The 21,733-nt window shown below is 41.6% G+C and overlaps 1 protein-coding gene across 4 annotated transcripts in view; it reads right to left on the bottom strand.

Moving 5' to 3' along the window:
- Positions 1–21,733, bottom strand: part of MIB1 (MIB E3 ubiquitin protein ligase 1) — a 122,299-nt gene that overhangs the window by 19,730 nt on the left and 80,836 nt on the right. For all 4 annotated transcript variants that reach the window (XM_019487062.2, XM_006268396.4, XM_019487066.2 and 1 more), the window contains exons 15-17: positions 15,398–15,559; positions 6,027–6,208; positions 3,517–3,709 (exon numbers count right to left, since the gene is read on the bottom strand). In XM_019487062.2, coding sequence (XP_019342607.1) covers positions 3,517–3,709; positions 6,027–6,208; positions 15,398–15,559 — 537 coding nt within the window. The remainder of the gene's footprint in view (positions 1–3,516; positions 3,710–6,026; positions 6,209–15,397; positions 15,560–21,733) is intronic.

Consider the following 21,733-nt stretch of genomic DNA (forward strand, 5'->3'; position numbering starts at 1 on the left):
CTGTGAGCTACAGTTTGGAAATCACTAGTTTAGTCAAATTAAGTTGTAAGCTATGTTTAACAAAATATTTCATATTTACATCAAGAATATACACATTTGCTCTGTAGTTCAGGAAGAGGCGAGAGCCAGAATGGCTGAATGTCCCTAGGTAAAGATAAAAAGATACATGGAGCCGTCTCATGGTAGGAGTTTACAATAGACCAGAGGTTCCCAACTCCCAGGTTGCGGCCTAGTATCGGGCCACGAAGAGTTGGCTGCCGGTCCACAGGAGGGTTGGCTGCCAGACCAGAAGTGATCGGCATACTGTGGACTGGCTGCCAACCCTTTTTTATACTGAGTATGAAAAACTATGGGCTCTGCAGTATGCCTGTCACTTCCGGACTGCAGTTTGTTAGTCCACAGTTTGCTGGTCCACGGTCACTTCCGGTCCATGGTTTGCCAGTCCACAATCTAAAAAGGTTAGGAATCACTGCAATAAACCACCAAAATTACAGGTGAATGAGGTATTTTGAACAATTATAGGAAACATTTAAAGGACAGGACCTGGTGGTAATGAGGGATCTGACTCACTCAATCTCAACTGGAAAAGCAACATGACAAAATAAAGAGTGCATCAAACAAATTCTTGGGATGTGCTGAGCACAACTGTTTCAGAAAGTAAAGGAAAATTACCAGGTGGATAGGTATTTAAGATCAGACTCCAAGGTTGCGTCTACACTTGCGCTTTAAAGTGCATTAAAGCGTCACAAAAAGTGCTCTTCAGCTAATACACATTAAAATAAACTAATGTGCATTTTTCTAGTACCTCACAATGGAGGTACTAGAAGAGGTAAAGTGTGGAGTGACTAAAGAATCAATGACTATGCATGAGTTCAAAGAAATTGTAGAAGTGCAGGGGCAAAAATCAAGAGAGACTGAAAGTACAAAATGAGTTATAGCTATCCAGGAACATGCAAAAAACATTTCTTTAAATACATAAGACAGCAAAAAAAAAAAATTCTATAGATACAGAAGAAAGTATAGGCCTATTAATTAAGGAAGCAGAAACACAGATTTGGAGGAAAAAAACCCATGCTTTACTGGAAGCAGTGCGTTAGTTCGACCCAGCTCTGCAGCATCTGTATAGATCGTGCGCTTTAGTGGGGCTTTTTTGGCACTTTTATTTAAAGCTGAGTCAATCAGCAACTATATAAACCACCAAAAAAGCCCCACTAAAGAGCCCGATCCATACAGACACTGCAGAGCTATGTTGAAGTAACCCACTGCCTCTTTTGGGCATGAGCTTTCCTCGACACGGGAGTGCACCAAGTTTAAAGTAAAGAGTGGATTGTGGGGGGGGGGGGGGAGGGGAGGGGGGTTTGTGCGTAAGACAGCTCTGCAAACTGCTTGAAAAGCCACACGTAATACACAATGGTCAACCATCAAGTCAAACGAAAGATGTAGTGGTCTGTAACGATCTGAGGAAAGGCGTAAGCCCCACCATATACAAAAGGTTTGTTTCCAGGTTCACAGGGGTAAGTTACAATAACTAGTAATCTACTTAATTGACAGCTAAAGCGATATAGATATTGGGGATAATTTAAATACTAAAACAGGTTAACTAGAGACACTGAGGAGGGTAGGGTTTTAAGAACAAGTTAGGTAAGGAATCTCTCTGGGATAATCTGCCGCCTTTGTTTTTCCTTCAGGCTTACTAGTAACCTATTATAAGTCTGTGAATTTGTCAAACTCCCACTGCTTCAGCAGGAAAAATAAATCTGAGGGTGTCAGGTAGCCTCTTTGCCCTCTGTTCCGCCCCCCACACTACTTCCTCTTGCAGCGCTTTCCCCTGATCCATATGGTCAGATCCTGCTCTCCCTTCGACATGGAAGTGAGAGGCAAACCTGAAAAAACTGACTTTGAAATAAACATTGCTATATCAATTTGCATATAGTACCATGGAGTTATTTAACCTAGAACTGATGCATTTTACTTTTTCTGAAAACTGCTGCAGATTTTAGCACAGGTACTCCATAAACACACTTTTCAGTAGCACATTAGCACCTACTTCTATATAGTACAAACTATGTATGATATTAGTCCAAAGCCAAAAGATTCATGATTTATCATATAGTTCATTGGGCTGGGCCCCACCAGAGTCAACAGCATTTCAAGCCATGGTGAACCCATAGTTCAGCACTGCTCAGTATCCATGTGCTAATCAGCCCAACACACACGAGTGGAAATGCATGTTCTTGTCACAAAACCTGGGATCCTCCAGAATTTATATGTAGATGAGGTGCAGGGCAACCTCATCCAGCTTCATCTCACGGAAGGCAGGGCCACACTAGTTATATGCAACAGGCTGAGAGAAAAGGCAACAGAAGGATTCTGGGTGAACTGTTTCGGGTCCCCCTGTTTGGTGATGTTTCAAGTGAGTGAAAAAGTAAAAATTATTGGCAAGGGGAAAGAAAGATGCAGCTCAGCTGTGAGAATAAAAAGAAAGTCTAAAAGTAAGCAATGCAGTGGCTCACCATGACTTGAAAGAGTCAGCATTGAGGGAGAGTGCACTCAATAGGCACTACCATATATCTTATTCAGATGGAATGCATTAACCTATTCTTGTGGTAAGTTCCCATCAGCATGTTTTCCTAATATGACCCATGTACTTTATAGTTATGCTCAGTGTTGGCTACATTTAATCAACTTCATAGTTGGTTTCCAATACTGAGCACGTAAAAGCAGCAGTTTAATGATAGACAATATATTTAATACAATTTCCTTGTATGCAAATATAAAATGTAAAACAAGGGGCTTTTCCCCCCATGCCAACTGGAGAGGGAAACTTTATCTTGTATTTGGGGAAATATGATAATTGATTTTTTTGTCTTTAATTTGCAGGATTTCAAATCTGACAGGTAGTCCTTGCAAAAAGAAAAGCTTAAAAGTCCATTAGTGGATATAACTCATTGAAGTAATGATTAGTGTTCCAAGTCTCTCAAGGATTGGGTAATGTACCAGAGCTGCAAGTCTGGTACATCAAACTTCACTAGAGAAGGCAGTTAAGATCACAAGCTATGCAATACACTTGTGTAAGAACCTGAGATTGCCTCAAGCAGAGGTCTACATGGAGTATGGACATGAAATAGAACTGGTTTGAAAGTCCTAGGAAATTTAAGATATCCTGAAAGTAAGCACTGAAAATAGGGAAGACGTTTTAACAATTTGGTGTGGCTGTGACCTTCCAACCTTTATACTATTGTCAGTACAGCTTATTATAAAGTTTCAGTCATCTGCCTAACATGGATAAATCTTCTCTCTAACCTTTGTTGGACCTCTATCATTTACATATGGCAAAAAGGAGATGTCACACAAAATACTGAGCTTTGCCTCAGCCAGAGACAAGACTGATATAAAACAAATAATATCAGCTGCAAACGTTAGTACATCGTTTCCCTTTCATGATCAGTGCTCAGGAAACTCATTAAATAGCAAAAAGAATACAATAATTATCAAAAATAAAAAAGTGTTAAGTACCTTTGTTCTGGACTGAACTTGTTCTTTACAGATGAGGCATTTCTTGACCCTTGGGGAACACAGAGAACAGGTGGCAATGTGTCCACATGGGCCAAATAAAGTGTCTCTCTTCATATCTGAACATACCATACATTCTTCTAACGTTTCTGAGTCATTGCTGATCATAGAAGGACTTCGGGAGCCAACCTGACCACTAAAAAAAAAAAAAAAGGAAAGAACATGATTTATGCACAAGTTAGTCTTGGTCATACCACACCACATGGGGTCTTGAATTATTTGCTTAGGCCAGGAGTCAATAACCTCTGGCCCATGGAGTGAACCCAACCCCCAAAAAGATTATATGCGGCCTGCAATCCACTCTAGGTTCTTCTAAAGGCATACTGATCTCCTGTTAACAGCTTAGCCATCAGATCCGCCCCAGATTCTGCATACCCCATTTTACTAAGGGCCAACTAATCCCCTAGCTGTCGACACTATCCTGCATGTGATCCATGCAGAAGGCTGCTCTCTCCCCCAACACTGCAGCCTCCATTCAATGAATTAGCAACTCTAAAATTGTCCCTTGCCACATCTTTCAGAGGAGGCTGCATTTGTAGGGGTGTGGTAGAGGGGCAGATCAGTGCATAGAACAGGAACAAATGAGTTTCACAGGGGATAGCCAGGCCATGCTGCCATTGGGTCATAAGAAGCGGTTAGTAAAAATAAAATGTTAGTAAAATATAACCATTCTGCCAGACACAGGACTGTAGTAGCCAAGGGCCAAGCTCAGTTCAGGAGTTTTAACACAAATTTATTTTCCTGGCTCAAGCCCCTACCCGAAAATGTGGGAAAATAGATTTTGCCTGTGTGTTCCAGTGTCAAACAGACTCTCCCATTTGCAAGCCATATTAAACTATAACAAGGTTTATTCATGGGGTAAAGAAAACAGGATATCAAACGGATTTAGGAAACCTTTAATAATTAGTAGCCCACCTCAACATCTGAAGAAGTGAGCTTCAGTCCATGAAAGCTTGTTATATTACATACACATAGAAACCTACTTTTGGTTAGTCTGTGAGTGTGTCTTCATGTCACGCTAAAGCGACATAGCACTGGCAGACACAAACCATGCTGTCGACACTATGTTGCCATAGCGACGAGCTATAGAGTGTCGCTACGGCAACATAGCTGCTAAAAATAACTGTGCACTGCCGGGATGGCACAGTAATGGCTGTTACTGCGCCATCCTTTAGTACTTCCTAAAGCAAGTACTAAATGATGCCACAGTAACAAGCGCACCATGGAAGGCACATGTAGGACTTCCAGTAAACAGTTGTCAACTCTAACTTAGGCATATCCTATTACAGTTTGATTGCGTCACTTCTCTTGCTCGTTTTATAAGCTGTTGAGGAAAGATACCTTTGTATTTCACTGCCATTACAGAAACAAGAATTCAAGTTTTATAAGAGATATAGACATTTTCTGCCAGTGCTTGCTTTAACAAGATTCATGCTTGAATAAAATGATCTGCAGAAAGCATGAAGCCAGTGAACTGTCAAAGCAGTTAGAGAATTTGAGAAGAAAAAATCTACCACCTTCCTATGAACTTTAATATTGAAGGGACACTTACCTTAAGTTCAGAATCTGACCTAACCAAGACACTATCATAACCCCATATGAAAAAATATATATATTATAAAAGCCTACTTATAGGCAATTAAGAAATGAAGCCCCAAATGCTCAAACCAGTATTTATCTGGAATCTTTTCTTCTATGCTACTCCATACCCAGCAGAGGGAGTACATGTTAAATACATTTTTATTACCAGAACTCTGACCATGCCATAAAAGGCATTAACGCATAAACAGAATAAGCTGCAATGATCTGCAGTCTACATGGCAAGAAGGCTAAAAAGAAAATTCCTACCAAACCAAGACAGAACCAACAAGAACACTTTTTTCAGTTTTTATGAAATTAAGAAACTATTACATACTTCACAATACAGGGATAAAAAGTATAAATCTGAGATGGCTACAGGATTTGTGAATTAAGGGAGAAATTATTTTATTTATTTTTTTAAATCTAAACCACTATTGCTGGACAAGCAGTAAATGGAAACTTATCAATAAGTGGGTATTTGATGATGCATGGCATTTTTTTCAAATCAGAGTACTTTCTAGTGGATAACCTATTCAACAGGTACCACTAATTATTAGTATGTCAGAAATGGAATAATGAATGGCTGTGATACAGAATTACTCCAGTACATTAAGTATGAAGTGTAAATAGTGCCTCAAACAGAATAAAGAAACTGACACTGTCACTACTCGCCAGCTACAACTAATGTTTTTGTACCTAGCATTTAACACATTGCAGAATACAACTATGCTTACCTTTATCTTAATCTTCAGCTATTTATTGCGATTATTATTAGGGAAAAAGCATTTTGCTTTCAACTTTGATTTAATTCACAGAAAATAGGGTTTGTAAACATGATGCTTGAAAATTCCAGATTTTTGTGGTATACAAACCTGACTTTTTCTTTGTGACATTTAGCCAGTGCTTTGCAGAGGCTAGGATCAGGACAGAGATCAAGAGGAGACTGTCCCTTCTTGTTACGAATACTGAGATCAGCTCCATTGGCTGCCAGGAAACAGGCAATAGATGCTGCGCTCTTCTTCTCTCCTCCCTGTGTGCCAAGTCCCATTATTAACTGAAAAAAAGTAATTAGGTAACAGCCTTGAGATTCTCTAAATACTTGCGAACACAGATTTAAGGAAAACTAACCATATAACATGTAGACATCTGTATAAATCCAAGGAAGGATTTTTAGCTTATCTGCCCATTCTAAGACAAAAATTATAGTCAAATTATATTACCCAATAAGGCATATTCCATGCACAGGCCTACTTTCATGTCTGTACTGCAGACTACTGAGTAGAGTTACATTAACACATATTGGGTTGCAACTGCTCAGCTGTTAGTTTTATGCAAGCTAACAATTTTAGAGCTCACATGGACATCTCCCCAATGTATTCAGTAAATGGAGTGCAGAAATGCCGGGGTTTCAACCAGAACAAAAAACTTTGAACAACTGTGAGACCATAATATCACAAAGGAAGAGAAAACCGAGTAAATGATTTCCTTGTTAACTATGATGCTTGATGTCAACTGACCAAATATTACTAAATTACTACCTCAATAAAATACGAATATTCAAGGCTTAAACCAGCACTGTCCAACTGGCTGCCCCTAGGCTCCCAGTCTGGGCACTGTCTCCCTATTAGTCTTGTACTGGTACCTATGGAGTCTCCAAACTTCCCCTCTCTCTTCCAACTTCCACTTTTGCCTATGGTGGTGGGAGAGAGCACCACAGACAGAGGGGCCAAAGGACCTCTAAGGAAGACTACTTGACAATGTCCTGCACTTGTAGAAACCAGATTAGGCAAGCTAAGGTGGAAACCGAACCAAAACTAGCTACAAGAATCAAGGACAACAATAAGTCCTTCTTTAGCTACATAGGGAGTGAAAGGAAAACTAATGGGAGTGTGGGGGCACTGCTCAATGCCTCAGGATACCTGGTCACTACCACCCAGGAAAAAACAGAACTCCTAAATTACTATTTTGCCTCGGTCTTTCACAAGACCAAGGGGAACACCACACCAGGTAGGGCACAGAATGAGCAGGGTGGGATTGACACCATTCCCACCACTGTCATAGAACTGGTATAAGATCAATTAAAGAAATTAGACATCTATAAATCAGCAGGACTGGATGAACTGTACCCAAGAGTGCTGCAAGAGTTGGCCGAAATAATCGCAGAGCCCTTGGCAAAGGTCTTTCAAAAATCATGGGCCTCTGGAGAAATCCCAGAGGACTGGAAGAGGGCCAGTGTTGTGCCCACCTTCAAGAAGGGGAAGTATGAAAACCCAGGAAACTACAGGCTAATTAGCTTAACTTCTATTTCAGAGAAAATCCTAGAAACATTCATTAAAAAAGGCATGATACTGAATGACAGCCAGTATGGCCATGTCACAGGCAGGTCTTGTCTGACCAACCTCATTTCTTTCTATGGTCAGGTGACTCATCACCTGGACGAGAGAAAAGCGATTGACATCATATACCTTGACTTCCAGAAAGCCTTTGACCTAGTATCCCATGAGGTACTAATCAGAAAACTTGAAGATATCAGGATCAACTGCGAGACCGATGGATGGGTACGAAACTGGTTGCAGGGTAGGACACAGAGTCCAAATAAATGGATCAGTGTTGCCCTGGCAAGATGTGGGCAGTGGCGTACCCCAGGGGTCAGTACTTGGCCCAGTGCTGTTCAACATCTTCATCAAAGACCTGGATGAGGGGGTGAAAAGCCCATTGGCCAAGTTCACGGACGATACCAAGATATGGGGTTGTGCGGACACACCCGCAGGTAGGCAGCAGATACAAGCAGACCTAGATAGGCTGGCATTTTGGGCAGAATGGAACCAGATGCAGTTCAATATAGAGAAATGCAAAGTGCTGCATCTGGGAAGGAAGAACCCCCAGCACACCTACAGGCTGGGCAATGCTAACCTGACCAGCACTACAAATGAAAGGGATCTGGGGGTAACAATAGACCCCAGCATGAACATGAGCCAGCAATGCAACAATAGCTGCTAGGGCCAATAAAAGTCTGGCATGCATCAATCTATGCATCTCCAGTAAATCCAAAGAAGTGATTCTCCCACTTTACTCAACGTTGGTGTGGCCGCAGCTGGAGTATTGTGTCCAGTTCTGGCTGCTGCGCTTCAACAAGGACGTGCTAAAGCTCAAGAGGGTCCAGAGAAGGGCCACCCTTATGACAAGGGACTTGCATGGCAAGCCATACAAGGAGAGCCTGCGGCATCTTGGACTCCTCAGCCTAAAGAAAAGACGGCTGAGAGGGGACCTGATTGAGACTTAACGCTATATCAGAGGTGTACATCAGAGGCTCGGTGAACAACTGTTCTCCAGGGCACCCTGGGGGAAAACTAGAAACAACGGCCACAAACTCCTGGAAGATAGTTTCAGGCTGAACATTAGGAAAAACTTCTTCACAACTAGGGTGTCCAGACTATGGAACAAGCTCCCCCGAGAGGTGGTGCAACCACTTACCCTGGAGGTCTTCAAGAGAAGACTGGACGGTCACCTGGCTGGGGTCACCTGACCCCAGATGTCTTTTCTGCTCATGCAGGGGGCTGGACCCAATGATCCTTCAGGGTCTCTTCCAGCCCTATGGTTCTATGACTCTGCACCAAAGGTGGTGTGGGGGTACCAGTGAAGTACAGCAGAGGGAGGACCACCACGCTGCACATCGTGGCATGCAACCCCCAACCACACAAAAATGGGACAGCCCTACTTAAACAATGACAACGTTTAAGCATATCTTAAGGGGTGTTGACAGATGAGGAAAAATAATGCATTCCACCGGAAGCAGCAGCATGTTACTCCAACCTGGCTCCACAGCACCTGTATAGAGTGCGTGCTTCAGCTGGGCTTTTTGGTGCTTTTAGCCGAACCCGATTCAACCAGCTATTAGATAAAAGTGCAAAAAGGCCCTCCTAGAACATCCAATCTTTATAGACTTTGGGAAAACTGGGTGCAACTAAGGCACTGCATCTTCTGGGCATGTGCTGGGCTCAGTGTGGGAGCACACCGAGTTTAAAGCAAAGAGCTTTTGTCTGGAGGGTTTTTTCATGTCTGCAAGCAGCCCTAAAGTCCACGTGGCAGTATCTGGAGGAAGAAAGGCCAACCACAAGCAGCCAGCTTGGATTTAAGAGCAAATCATGTCAAACAAACCTGATATCCTTTGACAAAGTAACTACTTAAGTGGATGAGAGGAATGCTGTGGATATAGAGTATCTGGACTTCAGCAAGGCTTCTGATAAGGTATGACATGACTTTTTCATAGATAAACCGGAGAAATGTGAGATAGACAAACTACTATTAGGTGGATAGACAACTGGCTGAATAACTGCAAACAAAGGGTTATTATAAACGGATCCATGTCAGAACAGCAAACGGTTTTGAGGAAAGTCCCACAAGGGTCGGTCCTGGGCCCAGTGTTGTTCAACATGTTTATTAATGATTTGGATGCTGGCATAGAAAGTTTCTTGAGCAAGTCTGCAGACGAGACAAAGACAGGAATGATCCCAAACACACAGGAGTATGGGACAGCAATTCAGAAGGATCTTGACAGATTGCTGGGCTGGAGCTAACAGATTTATTTCAATGCTGACACACGCAAGGTGCTACCCCATGGGAGGAATAATCAAAACTACAAATACAAAAAGGGTAGCTGGATGGCAGCACTGCAGAGAAGGATCTGGAAGTCTTGGCAGATCACAGATTCAATACAAGTCTGCAGTGTGATGCAGCTGCACAAAAAGGAGAAAGCAGTTTTGAGATGCATCAACAGACACGTTAGGTGCAAGACATGGGAGGCCTCTACTTGGCACTGACTAGGCCTCATCTAGAGTACTTTGTGAAATTTTGGATTCCACATTTTTAAAAGGATGTGGAGAAGTCAGAGAGGGTGCAGAGGCAGGTCCCACAAATGATAAAGGGCTTCAAAGGCAAGTCATTCAAAGAGAGGTTGAAGGAGCTAGGCAAGTTTAACTTTTGGAAAAGACACTTAAGAAGAAGGGAAACGATAGCAGTTTTCAAATACCTAAACAGCTGCCATAAAGAAAGGGGAAAACACGTTTTTTTCTCTATTAGTACAGAGTAGGACTAGGACCAATGGCTTTAAGTTACAGGAAAACAGTTTTAGATTGGATATCAGGAAAAACTTCTTCACTGTTACCACAGTGAGGCAGTGGAAAGGATTCCCTAGGGAAGTTGTGGAATCTCCATCACTGGAAGTGTTCAAGAGAAGGAGAACAGACATCAGTCAGGAATGACTTGGGCACAGCTATGCCTATCTTCTACTATAGATATTTCCCATGTTTCTGGGCTTTTCTATTTGCTGCATGGGGTCAAGATTTTTCCCCCTCCTGCTACTCCACATGTGAGAAGGGTTTTTTAAGCCTTCCTCAGAGACACTGGGAGTTGGTTGCAGTCAAGGCTGGGGATTTTGACTGGGGTTTGCCAATGCTTCTGCTGGGACTTATACCCAGAGGTTCCTGGGTAGAGGGTCTTGCCCCTCTGTTCAGGGTCAGACTGATCATCATCTTTGGGGTCAGGAAGGAATTTTACTCCATGGTTATACTGGTATGGGCCATGGGGATGTCTGCCTTCCCCTGAGGAGGGTAGTATATTGAGTACATTTTTAACAACTTTTGCAGCAGTAGGACATTGGCTGCTGTGGCTCCTGTTTTACCACTGGCAGATTAGGGTGTTGTCTCATGTGGTGTCAGAGTCGACTATGTACGTCTGGTAAGAGCTTCAACAATGGGTCTGCATGGGATGGTTTAAACAGGGATGAGCCTGCCTCAGGCAGGGGGTTGGACTAGATGACCACTCAAGATCTCTTCTAGCCCTACTCATTTATGATTCTATGACTTCTAATGTAAATAAGCAGAGCAAAACCCTTACGGTTTACTCTATAGATCATAAAAAATAGAGAGGACAAACTCAATTTAACTTGGCATGTCGCCTCCCAGGCCAACCCTTTTTACAACTACGCCAATTCTAACTTTTAAGAAAACCAGTTTTCCATCTCCAATTCTGTTTGCAATATGCAGATATAACCTACCACATATCTGTCATAGTAACAGAGACCTTCAGACTATTATGTCAAAAAATCACAGTGTAAAATGATCATTAATCTAGCCACAGCAACTTTATTTTCAAAGGCACTAAACGTTTAGAAGTTGTGTTTTCAGAAGTTCTACATGAATTTTATAATAGATGACCATATCAAATTAACTTGTCTTGCAAAATTGACAGGGGAAGTCAGAATAGACCTTGAGTAGCATACCCAAGAATCTCATCTCCTATTAATAAGGTCTTGAAAAGGAAGTGACACAAGGCGCATTTCAAATTCCAAGATCAAAAGGCTGCTCACAGAAATGACATCTTTTCTTTTTCCATTGCTTTTAAAATGCATATTCAGCAAACTTGTCCATTTTCTAGGCATAACAGACAAGTTTGTGCAACTGCCAGGAAAGAGTCATGTTGGAAAAAAATGTTCATGACCATTTAAAAGTAAGTCTTTCCCTTTCAGGTGTTGATATCTTCCACTAACAGTTCAGGATAGATTTTTCAGCCATTGTGGTATACTTTCACCAGATACTTGTGTCAGTCAGAACAGTCTATGAGAGGTTAGTCAAGAATACCAATGAAGCACCTGAACAATTCTGATAACTCTTCTGGATTATATATATATGACAACCAACAGCAACTACCACAAATGTGAATTAAAAGGAACTATTATGATTACATAATAAAGACATTAATTCAGCCTCAGAAGAGCTCCAAAATATTTAGTAAACAAGAGATTTCTATATTAGATTTGCTAAAAAGTTCAGACTACAGAAATCTGCTAGCTTACCTTAACAAAAGTGGGAGGGAGGGGAGGCACGCTGGATAAATTTGAATTATTGGAAATTAATTTACCCAACAAGCAAGATGCAGATTTCCTTTCAAAACTTAATCTTGTCCACCAGAAATTAGCAAAGAAAGTTCAGCAACAAAATTAAATTACTAATTCAGAAGACCAAGTCATCATTCCGATTATTAAACGTTACAAAGACAATTACACAACTTCAATATTTTGTATCACTAACCTACTTGAAAAATATGATAACGTAAATCATTCCTGAAATGACCTTTACACTCCAGCAGATGCAATAAAATCTAAACATGCTTCTAACAGCTGAAATTTTACCCTTTTGTATGCTCACTATTCCAAAATTACTTGAATGGAAGCAACATGTCCATGTAAGAGTAGGGTTTTGTCCCAAAAGATCTCATTTATTAAAATAATTAGCTGAAATCTTGATTTATTACTAGTAAAGCAAGAAAATAATTTGGTACATAAAAAAAACTAATACAGGGGAGAGACAGTATCATTGCATATTACCCTTATTGAGTAACAGGTGAGCACTGAATTTATCTTCTTAACATCCAATTACTGGATATTTTCTGCAGTAGTGACAATTACATTGAACACTATTTTCGGAATAATGTGAGAATCTGCAGATGTGACATGCAGCTAGCACTTTCAATATACAAAGCAGACAAATAAAGGAATATACAAAACCCTTTCCATTTCAACAGCAGCCTTTTTCACACCCAGCCTACTTTCCAAGTATTTTGATTGGTTACGTAAAAAAAATTCTTGGGTCAAAGGAAACTTGATCTAGGGATAAACAAGAAAAGTCCTAGTCTGTTGTTCAACTTCCATGGGAGGACTTGCTGTATATTATTTTTGAAACCCAGGGCACTTGGAAGTTTGGGTATAAATTTAAGAGGTGACACTTGGGCCATTTAAAAAAATTGGTATAACACAATTCCTAGAGTGAAGGACATCTCATGTATGTAAATCATGGCACGTCAAAGACTGGAAACCCAAACTCTGAAGCATAACCGGGAAATCTTGAGAAGAGGTTGAGAAGACTGGTAGCCAAGCAAAAAAAGAAACATCTTCGCCATCTAGCAGATGCAGTCAGTGGAAAACATCCATGCAGTACTAAATCTGAGAAAATTCATATACATTCTATCCATTTCATATTTACTATATGATTGCTTCATATTTAAAATACCCCCACCACTCCACTCCCACCACTTTTGGTTAAGTTTTGCAAAGTTCATCTCAGACCATGAAGCTGAAACTAGGTCTGAGATTAATCATTCCAAGTATTAAAAAAAGTTCTATAGCATATTTTACAAAAAGTTGGAGCAGTTTTAGAGCCACACTTTGAATCCCTCTCAAAAGTACTTTTAGTGCAGTTTATATTAAACTAGGTATATTTTAATATCTTATTCATAGCTTTCAAATGTTGATAAGTGTGCTTTCCTAATGCATCTAATTGTTACTTCATTTATTACCTTTTACAGTGGATACCATTAGAGTTACTTACCACACATGGATAATCAAAGTGACCTTTTCTTTTATAAATAGGATTGTACATGATCAACAAACAGTGTGCTTTTTAATATTATTATACAATGAATTTACAAATTAGAATTTTCTCCTATAAAGCCTGTTTAAATGAAATACAAGAACAATCACTTAGAATATCAGGAATCAGAACAACTACATACATCTGGCATCCTGCTAACTCAACAAATCTGCTGTCAGTATATTTTGAACCACAAATATTGTTGTGACAGAAAAAAGTATAATTTTGTCGATGTGCCTTCAGTCAACACAGACCATCAAGATACCTGAATTCTACTCTGACTTTCTGCATCTTCAAAAAGGCTGCCCTATTCCTAACTCATATACATATTTCAGTCCCTTACACCTTCCCAACAGCAGGGTTTACAGGAATAACTGAAGTGGCAAATTCTGCTTTTATTAAGGCAGGGAGGCTGGAAGTTGCAATTGGTATAAATTTGTTCCAGATTCTTTACTAGGAGATTATGCTGCACGATTAGTATCTAAAAATCAGGCTGGATTCCTTAAGCGGAAAAAAGGGGTTCTATGGCTAACAGGAAAAAGTAACATTTCATTGTAAGCCAAGTATTTTTTGTCTTAAGACAGAGTTCACATCGTGTCTAGAACACTGTCAAAAGCAGAAATGAACTATTAGATTATGCTTTAAAATAAAGAATCATGAATTTGTGTGTAGGCACCCTATAAATGTATCTTGGCATATTTACAGATGACAACACATCAATGATGTTTTAAATAATTGCCAGCATGTTGATGTAGGTATTTTATGCACTAATACTCAATAAAATAAAATGATGGAATACTCAAATGGCAGATCAACAGGAAAAAAACCAGTATCAACATTTGTAATTTTTTAAGAAAGCAAGTCAGGTACTAAAATCAGTAAATAATTTTAACACAAAACAGATAAGTTTAAAAAGAGACAATCAATAAAGAACACTTTGTTTCTAAAGAGCATGCAAGAAAAAGAAATATCTAAAAACCCCTCAACTCTAAAGAGGGCACTATGTATTAATTTTTTGTCAAAAAAGCCTACTGAGTCCCTAAATTAGAGGCTTAAAATAAGCATCTCTTGGTCTCAGTATCAGCATTAGTGGGCACAGCTCTTAGACTGAAGAGGCAAACTGTTACAAAGATAGATCTTTTTTATTGTTACAACACAGATCTTTATCTTTGGAATAAAATTTATTATTAACATTTTTAATCACCAGAATAAAACAGTTGCCTCATTTGTTATTTTCACTTGCTGAACTGATGTATGTATCCCCAGAGCTTTTTATTTATTTGAACATTAACTTTGACCTTGTTATTAGTTGAGAAGACACCCATGTCACTTGAATACTGAAATGAACTCTGTGAAGAGAGTACGCATACATAATATACTAGCTAAAATGATCAAGCTATAGCTAGACACAATCAGACATGCAAAAGTTCTAAGAAACATATAGAGAGGAAGAATAAAATAAAACAATTGCAAGCTATAAATGAAGACATGCAAAATGTTAATTTTTAGAAATCATTTCAGTCTCACTCTACTGTATTACTGTTTGTTTCTTAAAATTTCTTAACCCCCAGCAGCCATCACGCACTGGCTGACAAATGTTTTGTTGCATAGCATATGCATTTGTCTCAAAAAAGGTGCGGTAATTAATGAGTAAATATAAGAATATTCATGTGATAACTTCATTTTATACACTGTGATCTGACATAGAAGATCTTTAAACAAAACTATGCTGTCAACAAACAGTTCAACAGTACAGGATTTTTAAGTTTGATTAAAGATAGTGTACGAGGAAAAAAGGAATAAATGCATGTATTTACTGTGTTCTTTGATGGCTCCCAAGCAGTATCTACCTTGCCCACATCTTGCATGTCTTGGAGCTGGCGAAGCTGTGACAGAGTATGATGTCTCAGGGCTTCATGCAAGGGAGTATCCCCATCTTTATCCTGAATATCCAGTTTAGCACCTGCACGGACTAAAAGCTAAAAGGGAAGGAATCTGGTTGAGATCTTGCAAATAAAAGCTACTAGGAAGAAAAATGTTAAACACATTGACAGTTTCAACAAATCCTAAGCAACTAAAATAGTCTACTTCCAATTAGGATATCAGTCATTTTCAACTGCTCTCAATTGTTCTGTTTCTGCAACAACCTGATTTACTTGGAGTTTTTTGATGGACAGCTACAAAAGAAGAACTATGTAACAGAGTGGAACTTTTAACACTTCTAAGCTGCTCTATAAACAGTGCAACATTACATTAACAATACACCAGAAAAAAGGAGTTACCAAGGTAAAAATTTCTATAAGCTTGTATCTAATTTTCCTTATCAAGGGTTCTCGTGACATTTTCATAATAATGTATTTTCATGTTATGCTAATTTTACACAAAGAAAAAGTTATTTCCCCCCAAATCAGCAAAGCAGTAAAGCCCCTGATTGAAGGATTAATCTTTTCCACTACAGCTTGAGACATCCGTCTTCAGCCACTAGCCAGTGGCAAGATTCTATTATGAACATTGCCGATTTCCATCACTTTCTGCTTGGGGTTCACCAATAGAGATTTTTTGAGCTGATACCAATGGCACATTTTAACAAGTCATATCAGCCAATACCAATCTGATTCTGTATTGGGCTGGAAAGTATGATGTAGGGAAAGCAAGGGGGGGGGTGGAAGGGTACAGATCAGGGCCCCTGCAGGGAGGGAGGGAGGGAGTAGGGCTGGGGCATCCCCAGTCAGGATGGGGCATGGGACAGAGCTGCGAGTGGCTCGTCTGGGAGGCGCGGGGGGGGGGTGGCGGCGCGCACGGTGGCGCACAGCAGCAGCTCCCACCCTGCATGCACCCCAAGAGGACATAGGGGCCTTGTGCCCCTGAATCTGCGTGCAGGGCAGGCAAAGGGCGGGCTGCCGCTGTGGGCTGGGGCCAGGGGTCATCACTGGGCTCTTCCTGGCTGGGGCTGGGCTTGGGGCAGGCAGTGGCAGTGCTGTGGGGGATTACAGGGGGGGGGCTGCAGCTACCCCAAAATTTGCTGTAGCCCCCACCATAGTGCCCTGCTAGTGCAACCGCCACCCATCCCGAGCACAGCCTGGAAATCATGAATTTTGCCACAATCTTCCAAAGGCTTTCCCAAATGACTATACCAAATGATTTTGTCAGGTCAATGAAAGTCATTTACAGGTTGGAGCTTTGTTCCTGGCATTTCCCCTGAAGTTGACAAGCTGCAAACACCATGTCTATGTCTATTATTTATAAATAATAATAAATGTATTATTTACAAAATAAATTATGATATTTGATTTCTAGTCTATATTTTCATAACACCTTATCAAAAATAACTTATGCAAAACGTAAAAGCATCATGCTTAAGAGAAAATGAATCTGTAGACACCAGACATTATCCCACAACATTCATAACAAGTATGGTATTCTACATTAGGGAGTGACTGCTGAAAAACAAAATGAAGTGTTTACCACTGCTACTGCAAGCTGTTTGAGAATAAAGATCTTGAGTTTCTAACTCCTCACAACAAAAAAATAGAGTTGATGTCACCTTGCTTTCTTCAGGGTGCAAAAACAGTCCCAGCACAATGAAAAGTGAAATAGTTTTATTTCTGCTATTAAGAAGCCTGATAGTTATAGTTAAAATGTGACTTCAACTTTCTGCTGCTTAGCAAAACAGTAAGTACCAGCAGATGCCAAAGGAAAGCAAAAACTGAGGCATTTCTGCACCCATTCTTTCCCCCAAGATGACAACATGCTTTTTGAGAGGGATAAAATATAACACATCTCCCCATCCTACACCACAGCATACAAAAGAACCTAGTCTGTTCTATGTACGAGAGACAAGACAGAGTTCCTTCTTCCTTTCAGAGTCTGAAGGGATTTTGATCTTGAACTTTCTCAGGAACTTATCAGCCAGAGTCCAAAAGAAAACAGAGTCCAAAAGAAAACAGGTAAGTATTTCCAGCTGGATTGCCCTAACTTGGGAAATGCCCTTAGTGGGTTACCCCTGGATATCATAGGTAGCTCCACTATGTTCAGCTCTAACACTGGATGGAGCCTGCAACTTTAAAACTGTTATTTTAAGTGCTGTTTTCCTCTGTGATTGTGGGAGGGAGGGATTCATTTTGAACTTGTGGAAGTTTCCCTTTATTGTTACTGTTGGGTTCTGGTCTCCACTCCTGTATGAAGGGTAAAACTTAGTCTTCTGTCTGCAGCCATTATGAAGTGTGCGTGGAACTCTGCAAAACCATGGAAACCCAAAGTGTCAGCACAAAAATCTGAGTCACCTTTCCCACTGAGGGACGGCTTTTAAAAAGAACAATCTGACTGCTACTGCAGAGATGCATGAGACTCTGAAAGAGACCCAATAGGAATGAATGATTTTCATTTATGGTAGCCAACGTATTGTTTGCACAGCTGTAAAAGTCATTTTCAGGGTTTTCCAAATTCAATCCAGTTCTAAAGTATGAATGTTCTACAAAGACAGCCAGTTCAACATTTCTGGATGTGAGCAAATCAATATGATGCACATTACATACTAATTCTTTGACATGCCTATTCTCTACTCACCTGTTAGGTCAGCACAGGTGTTTTCAAGGTAGCCTACTAGTTCCAAAAGAGAACTAGGGGCTCACCAAATATAGCTTCAGGAAAGCCTTCAGAATGCAAGTGACATTTATCTTGTATATAAAGTCACATCACATGCTTCACTATCAACATGTGTTGGCAGAAGAAACCCTACAAAACAACACTATGAATACAAGTATATCCATAAAATACAAGTAATATTTACTACTAGTAACAGGCTGTTTCTGGAGGAGGAAAATGGAAGAGAATGACAATGGATTAGCAACCTCCAGCACATGTGCCAGAGCATGGCATGTGAGGCCATTTTGCTCAGCATGCCACAACTGCCCCAGGCTCTGGACAGCTGCTGCTGGCCCTGGAGCCTGGGCTGCTTGCAGCAAACAGCGAGGAAGCTGCAGACCCTGCTGCAAGTAGCCCAGGATCCATGGCAGCCCAGGCTGGATGCAACCAGTGCACTGGGGTCTGGAGCCCTGGCCTGGCTCCGTGGCAAAAGCAGCTGCACACACAAACCTAGGAGCACACAGCGTGGAAGGGGCCTGAGGCAGTGCAACCACAGTCCCTTCCCCACCATGCACCCTTAGGGAAAAGTGCAACCACTGTCGCCATGGAGCTGGGCTGTGGTTCAGGACCCTGATGTAGCTGTTTGCAGCCTATCTGCCGCCAGCAGCCTAGGCTTCACAGCAGGTGGCAGGAGCCTGCCCAGAGCCTGGGCTGCTTGTAGCAGGCAGCCACAAGCCTGCAAGCTGCTGCACCAGGTTACTGAGCCCCAGCCCAGCTCATTGCTAGTGATGGCTACACATATGCCTTGGAGCAGACAGCAGGGAAGGGCCAGGGGCAGTGCAGCTGGCACTCTGTTCTTCTCCCTTGCCCGTGCAGGTCTGAGCTGCAAAAACAGCTCTGGCTCCCAGGACTGCAGCCATTGAGGGAGCACAGTAGGGTGAGTGCCTGTGGGCCTGGGGAGGGACCCAGCTTCTAAGCCCTCAACTCCTCTCCCTCTGCCTCAGCTGCTGCTACAGGCACTACTATGTGCTGGGCTTTGGGCACTTTTCCTTTCCCCACAGATTTGGTAAGTGTCTGCACCACCCCCAACCCTGTGGCACATGTTTGTGTCTGGCAGCTGTGGAGAGGCAGCACAGGAAGCAGAAGCCCCACTGCAGTCATGAGGGTCGGTGCTGCATGGTGCTGGCTGAGCTGCTGTCCCCACAGAGGCCCTGGGCCAGGGGCGGTCTAGGGGAAGTAGCAGCAGCAGCACTCAGACACCAGCGCATCTGCCCCTGCACCATGCTGCCATTGTGGCTGCCTGCTCCCTGCCATCACCTACCAGTCCCACAGAAGCCCCCTGCTCCTGCCCCGCCATCACACCATGCCGGCCTTCCACTGCTGGGGGGAGGAGGAGAACTGTTGTTGCTTCATGTGGCAGAGGGAGGGAAGGAGGAAGGAAAGGGCAGGGAGGCATGTGCATGCACTTGTGCAAGACAGGCAGGAAGGAGGTGATTCCCATCAGGATCTGGCCCCGATACAGCCCCTCCCACTAGGGGCAAAGTGTGGGGGGGTGCACCCCACCTCCCAGCTGCCCCCGATCAGAGACACACACACACACACACACACACACACACACACACACACACACACACACACACACACACACACACACACACACACACGTAGTCCAGTAGGGCTGAGGGTCAAAGACTCTGTACCTGGGAGTGAGGGGTAGCAGGAGCCTTCCCTGCCCCACTTGGCAGCTCCTGCCTCCCCGCCAGTCCCTGAGAGGACGGGGCAGCTGCTTCCCACCATGCCCCACCACCAGGTCTCAGTGCAACTCCCTCTTCCCTTCCTGGCTCCCCTGCAATCTCCTCCTCCTCACCTAAGCTCCAGTACAAAGGAATAGGAGAAGTCTGGAGCATTTTTGTCAAGATAGGCTTGGGAGCAACACCACCACAGAGGAAAGGGAGAGAAGAGACAGCATGGACGGCTTCAGAACAGGGCTCCTCCTCTCCCTGTCTGGTCGTCCCCCCCCAAATAAGAACTCTAAAGAGCCTGGGGGCCATGGCTCCCTCCTGTTCCTACCCCCCACCATTGGTCCACTACTGCTTACATGTATCAAGTGATCACTACAATTTGTACTTTTCTAATGCAAACATTTACAATCCAAAACTGATTTCTAGGGTCATGTGATAGAAGATGGCTGCTTACAGGCAGAGCTTCAGGGAGGATCTGGCATAATCCAAAGGTATCACCTCTCCCTGACCCCTTTCAGGCTTCAGAAACATTTTCCCCTAAATGTTAGAGGGCAGCTGCATATAAAGCAGACTGATACGAGAAGTTATCTTCTCCAAAGGAACTCAAAATAAGAAACTGCGAAGCAGCAAGCAGACCTGGAGCTGTAAATAAAGCAAGCAAGGCAGAAAAACAGGACCAAAGCAGCTTCCAGTACCACAGATGACTTTAGTGAGTTCATATCAGAATTCACATTTTTTAAATCCTTTATAGAAGTAAATCTTGGTAAAACTGCATCCGAGATGGAAGAATTTAGAAACAGAATTACAGCTACTGAGACAAATGTGGATAAACACTTTCATGCTAATATACAACTCCAAAATAAAATTAATCTTATAGGAAAAAAAGAGGAGCTCTAAGAAAAAAGTGGAAGATGTGGAAAATCATGCATAGAACTTTGAAATCAAGAATCTCCCTGAAGAGGTAGAGAAAGGAAATCTTACTACATTCTTAAAAGAAGTACTCCAAACCTCAGCACTAGATACTGACACACCAATATCCCTCCACAAACACACACAGAGATAACATTCTAAGAATAAATGACTTTAAACAAAAAGAAAAGATCATGAGAAGATCTAGAGCACTCTCTGCAGTGAAACTGGGTGGATACAAAGTACACATTTTTTAAGATAGATCATACTCCACTCTAAAAAGAAAAAAGTACTGAAAGATTACAACTTCTCTCAGAGAAGCAAAAATAAAATATTATCCCCCTTAAGTTTCAGGAAGGGTAATAACACACCATTAAAAGATATGGCAAAAGGATTCAGAGTACTCAGAAGATTAACAGTTCTAGAAGACAACTCTGAAGGAAAACTAGTGTCTAGGTGTCATATTTAAAAAAAAGTAGCCAGGCTATTTATTGTAATTTCAGTCAGAAAAATGCATGTTCTTCTTCATAAACCTAAATTAGCATTGCATTTCTCTCCAAAAATGACAGCCAAGTATGAAACTTGCTATAATTGAAATAACTAAACTAGAAGTTAAACATAAGCCTTCTGGCTGGATTTTAAACAATACAGGAACCTCTGCATCACTTATCCTTAGCTAGTAAAGCTGAATTAAATGGGTAGCATGAGATCCAGTTCAAAGTTCATTTAAAAAAAGTAATTCACCTCACACAACTGCACAACCTTTCAAATGCAAAATAATTCTGTAATTTTGCTAATAGGATTTAGACAACAGATCTGTATAAAGATGAGATAGAGATGATTCTGCTCAAGCATGGGATTAGACTGGATAACCTATGGAAGTCTTTTCCAGCCCTACTTCTCTATGACTATATAATC

This window comes from Alligator mississippiensis, chromosome 3, assembly GCF_030867095.1.
Source record: "Alligator mississippiensis isolate rAllMis1 chromosome 3, rAllMis1, whole genome shotgun sequence".
Classification (NCBI taxonomy): Eukaryota; Metazoa; Chordata; order Crocodylia; family Alligatoridae; genus Alligator; species Alligator mississippiensis.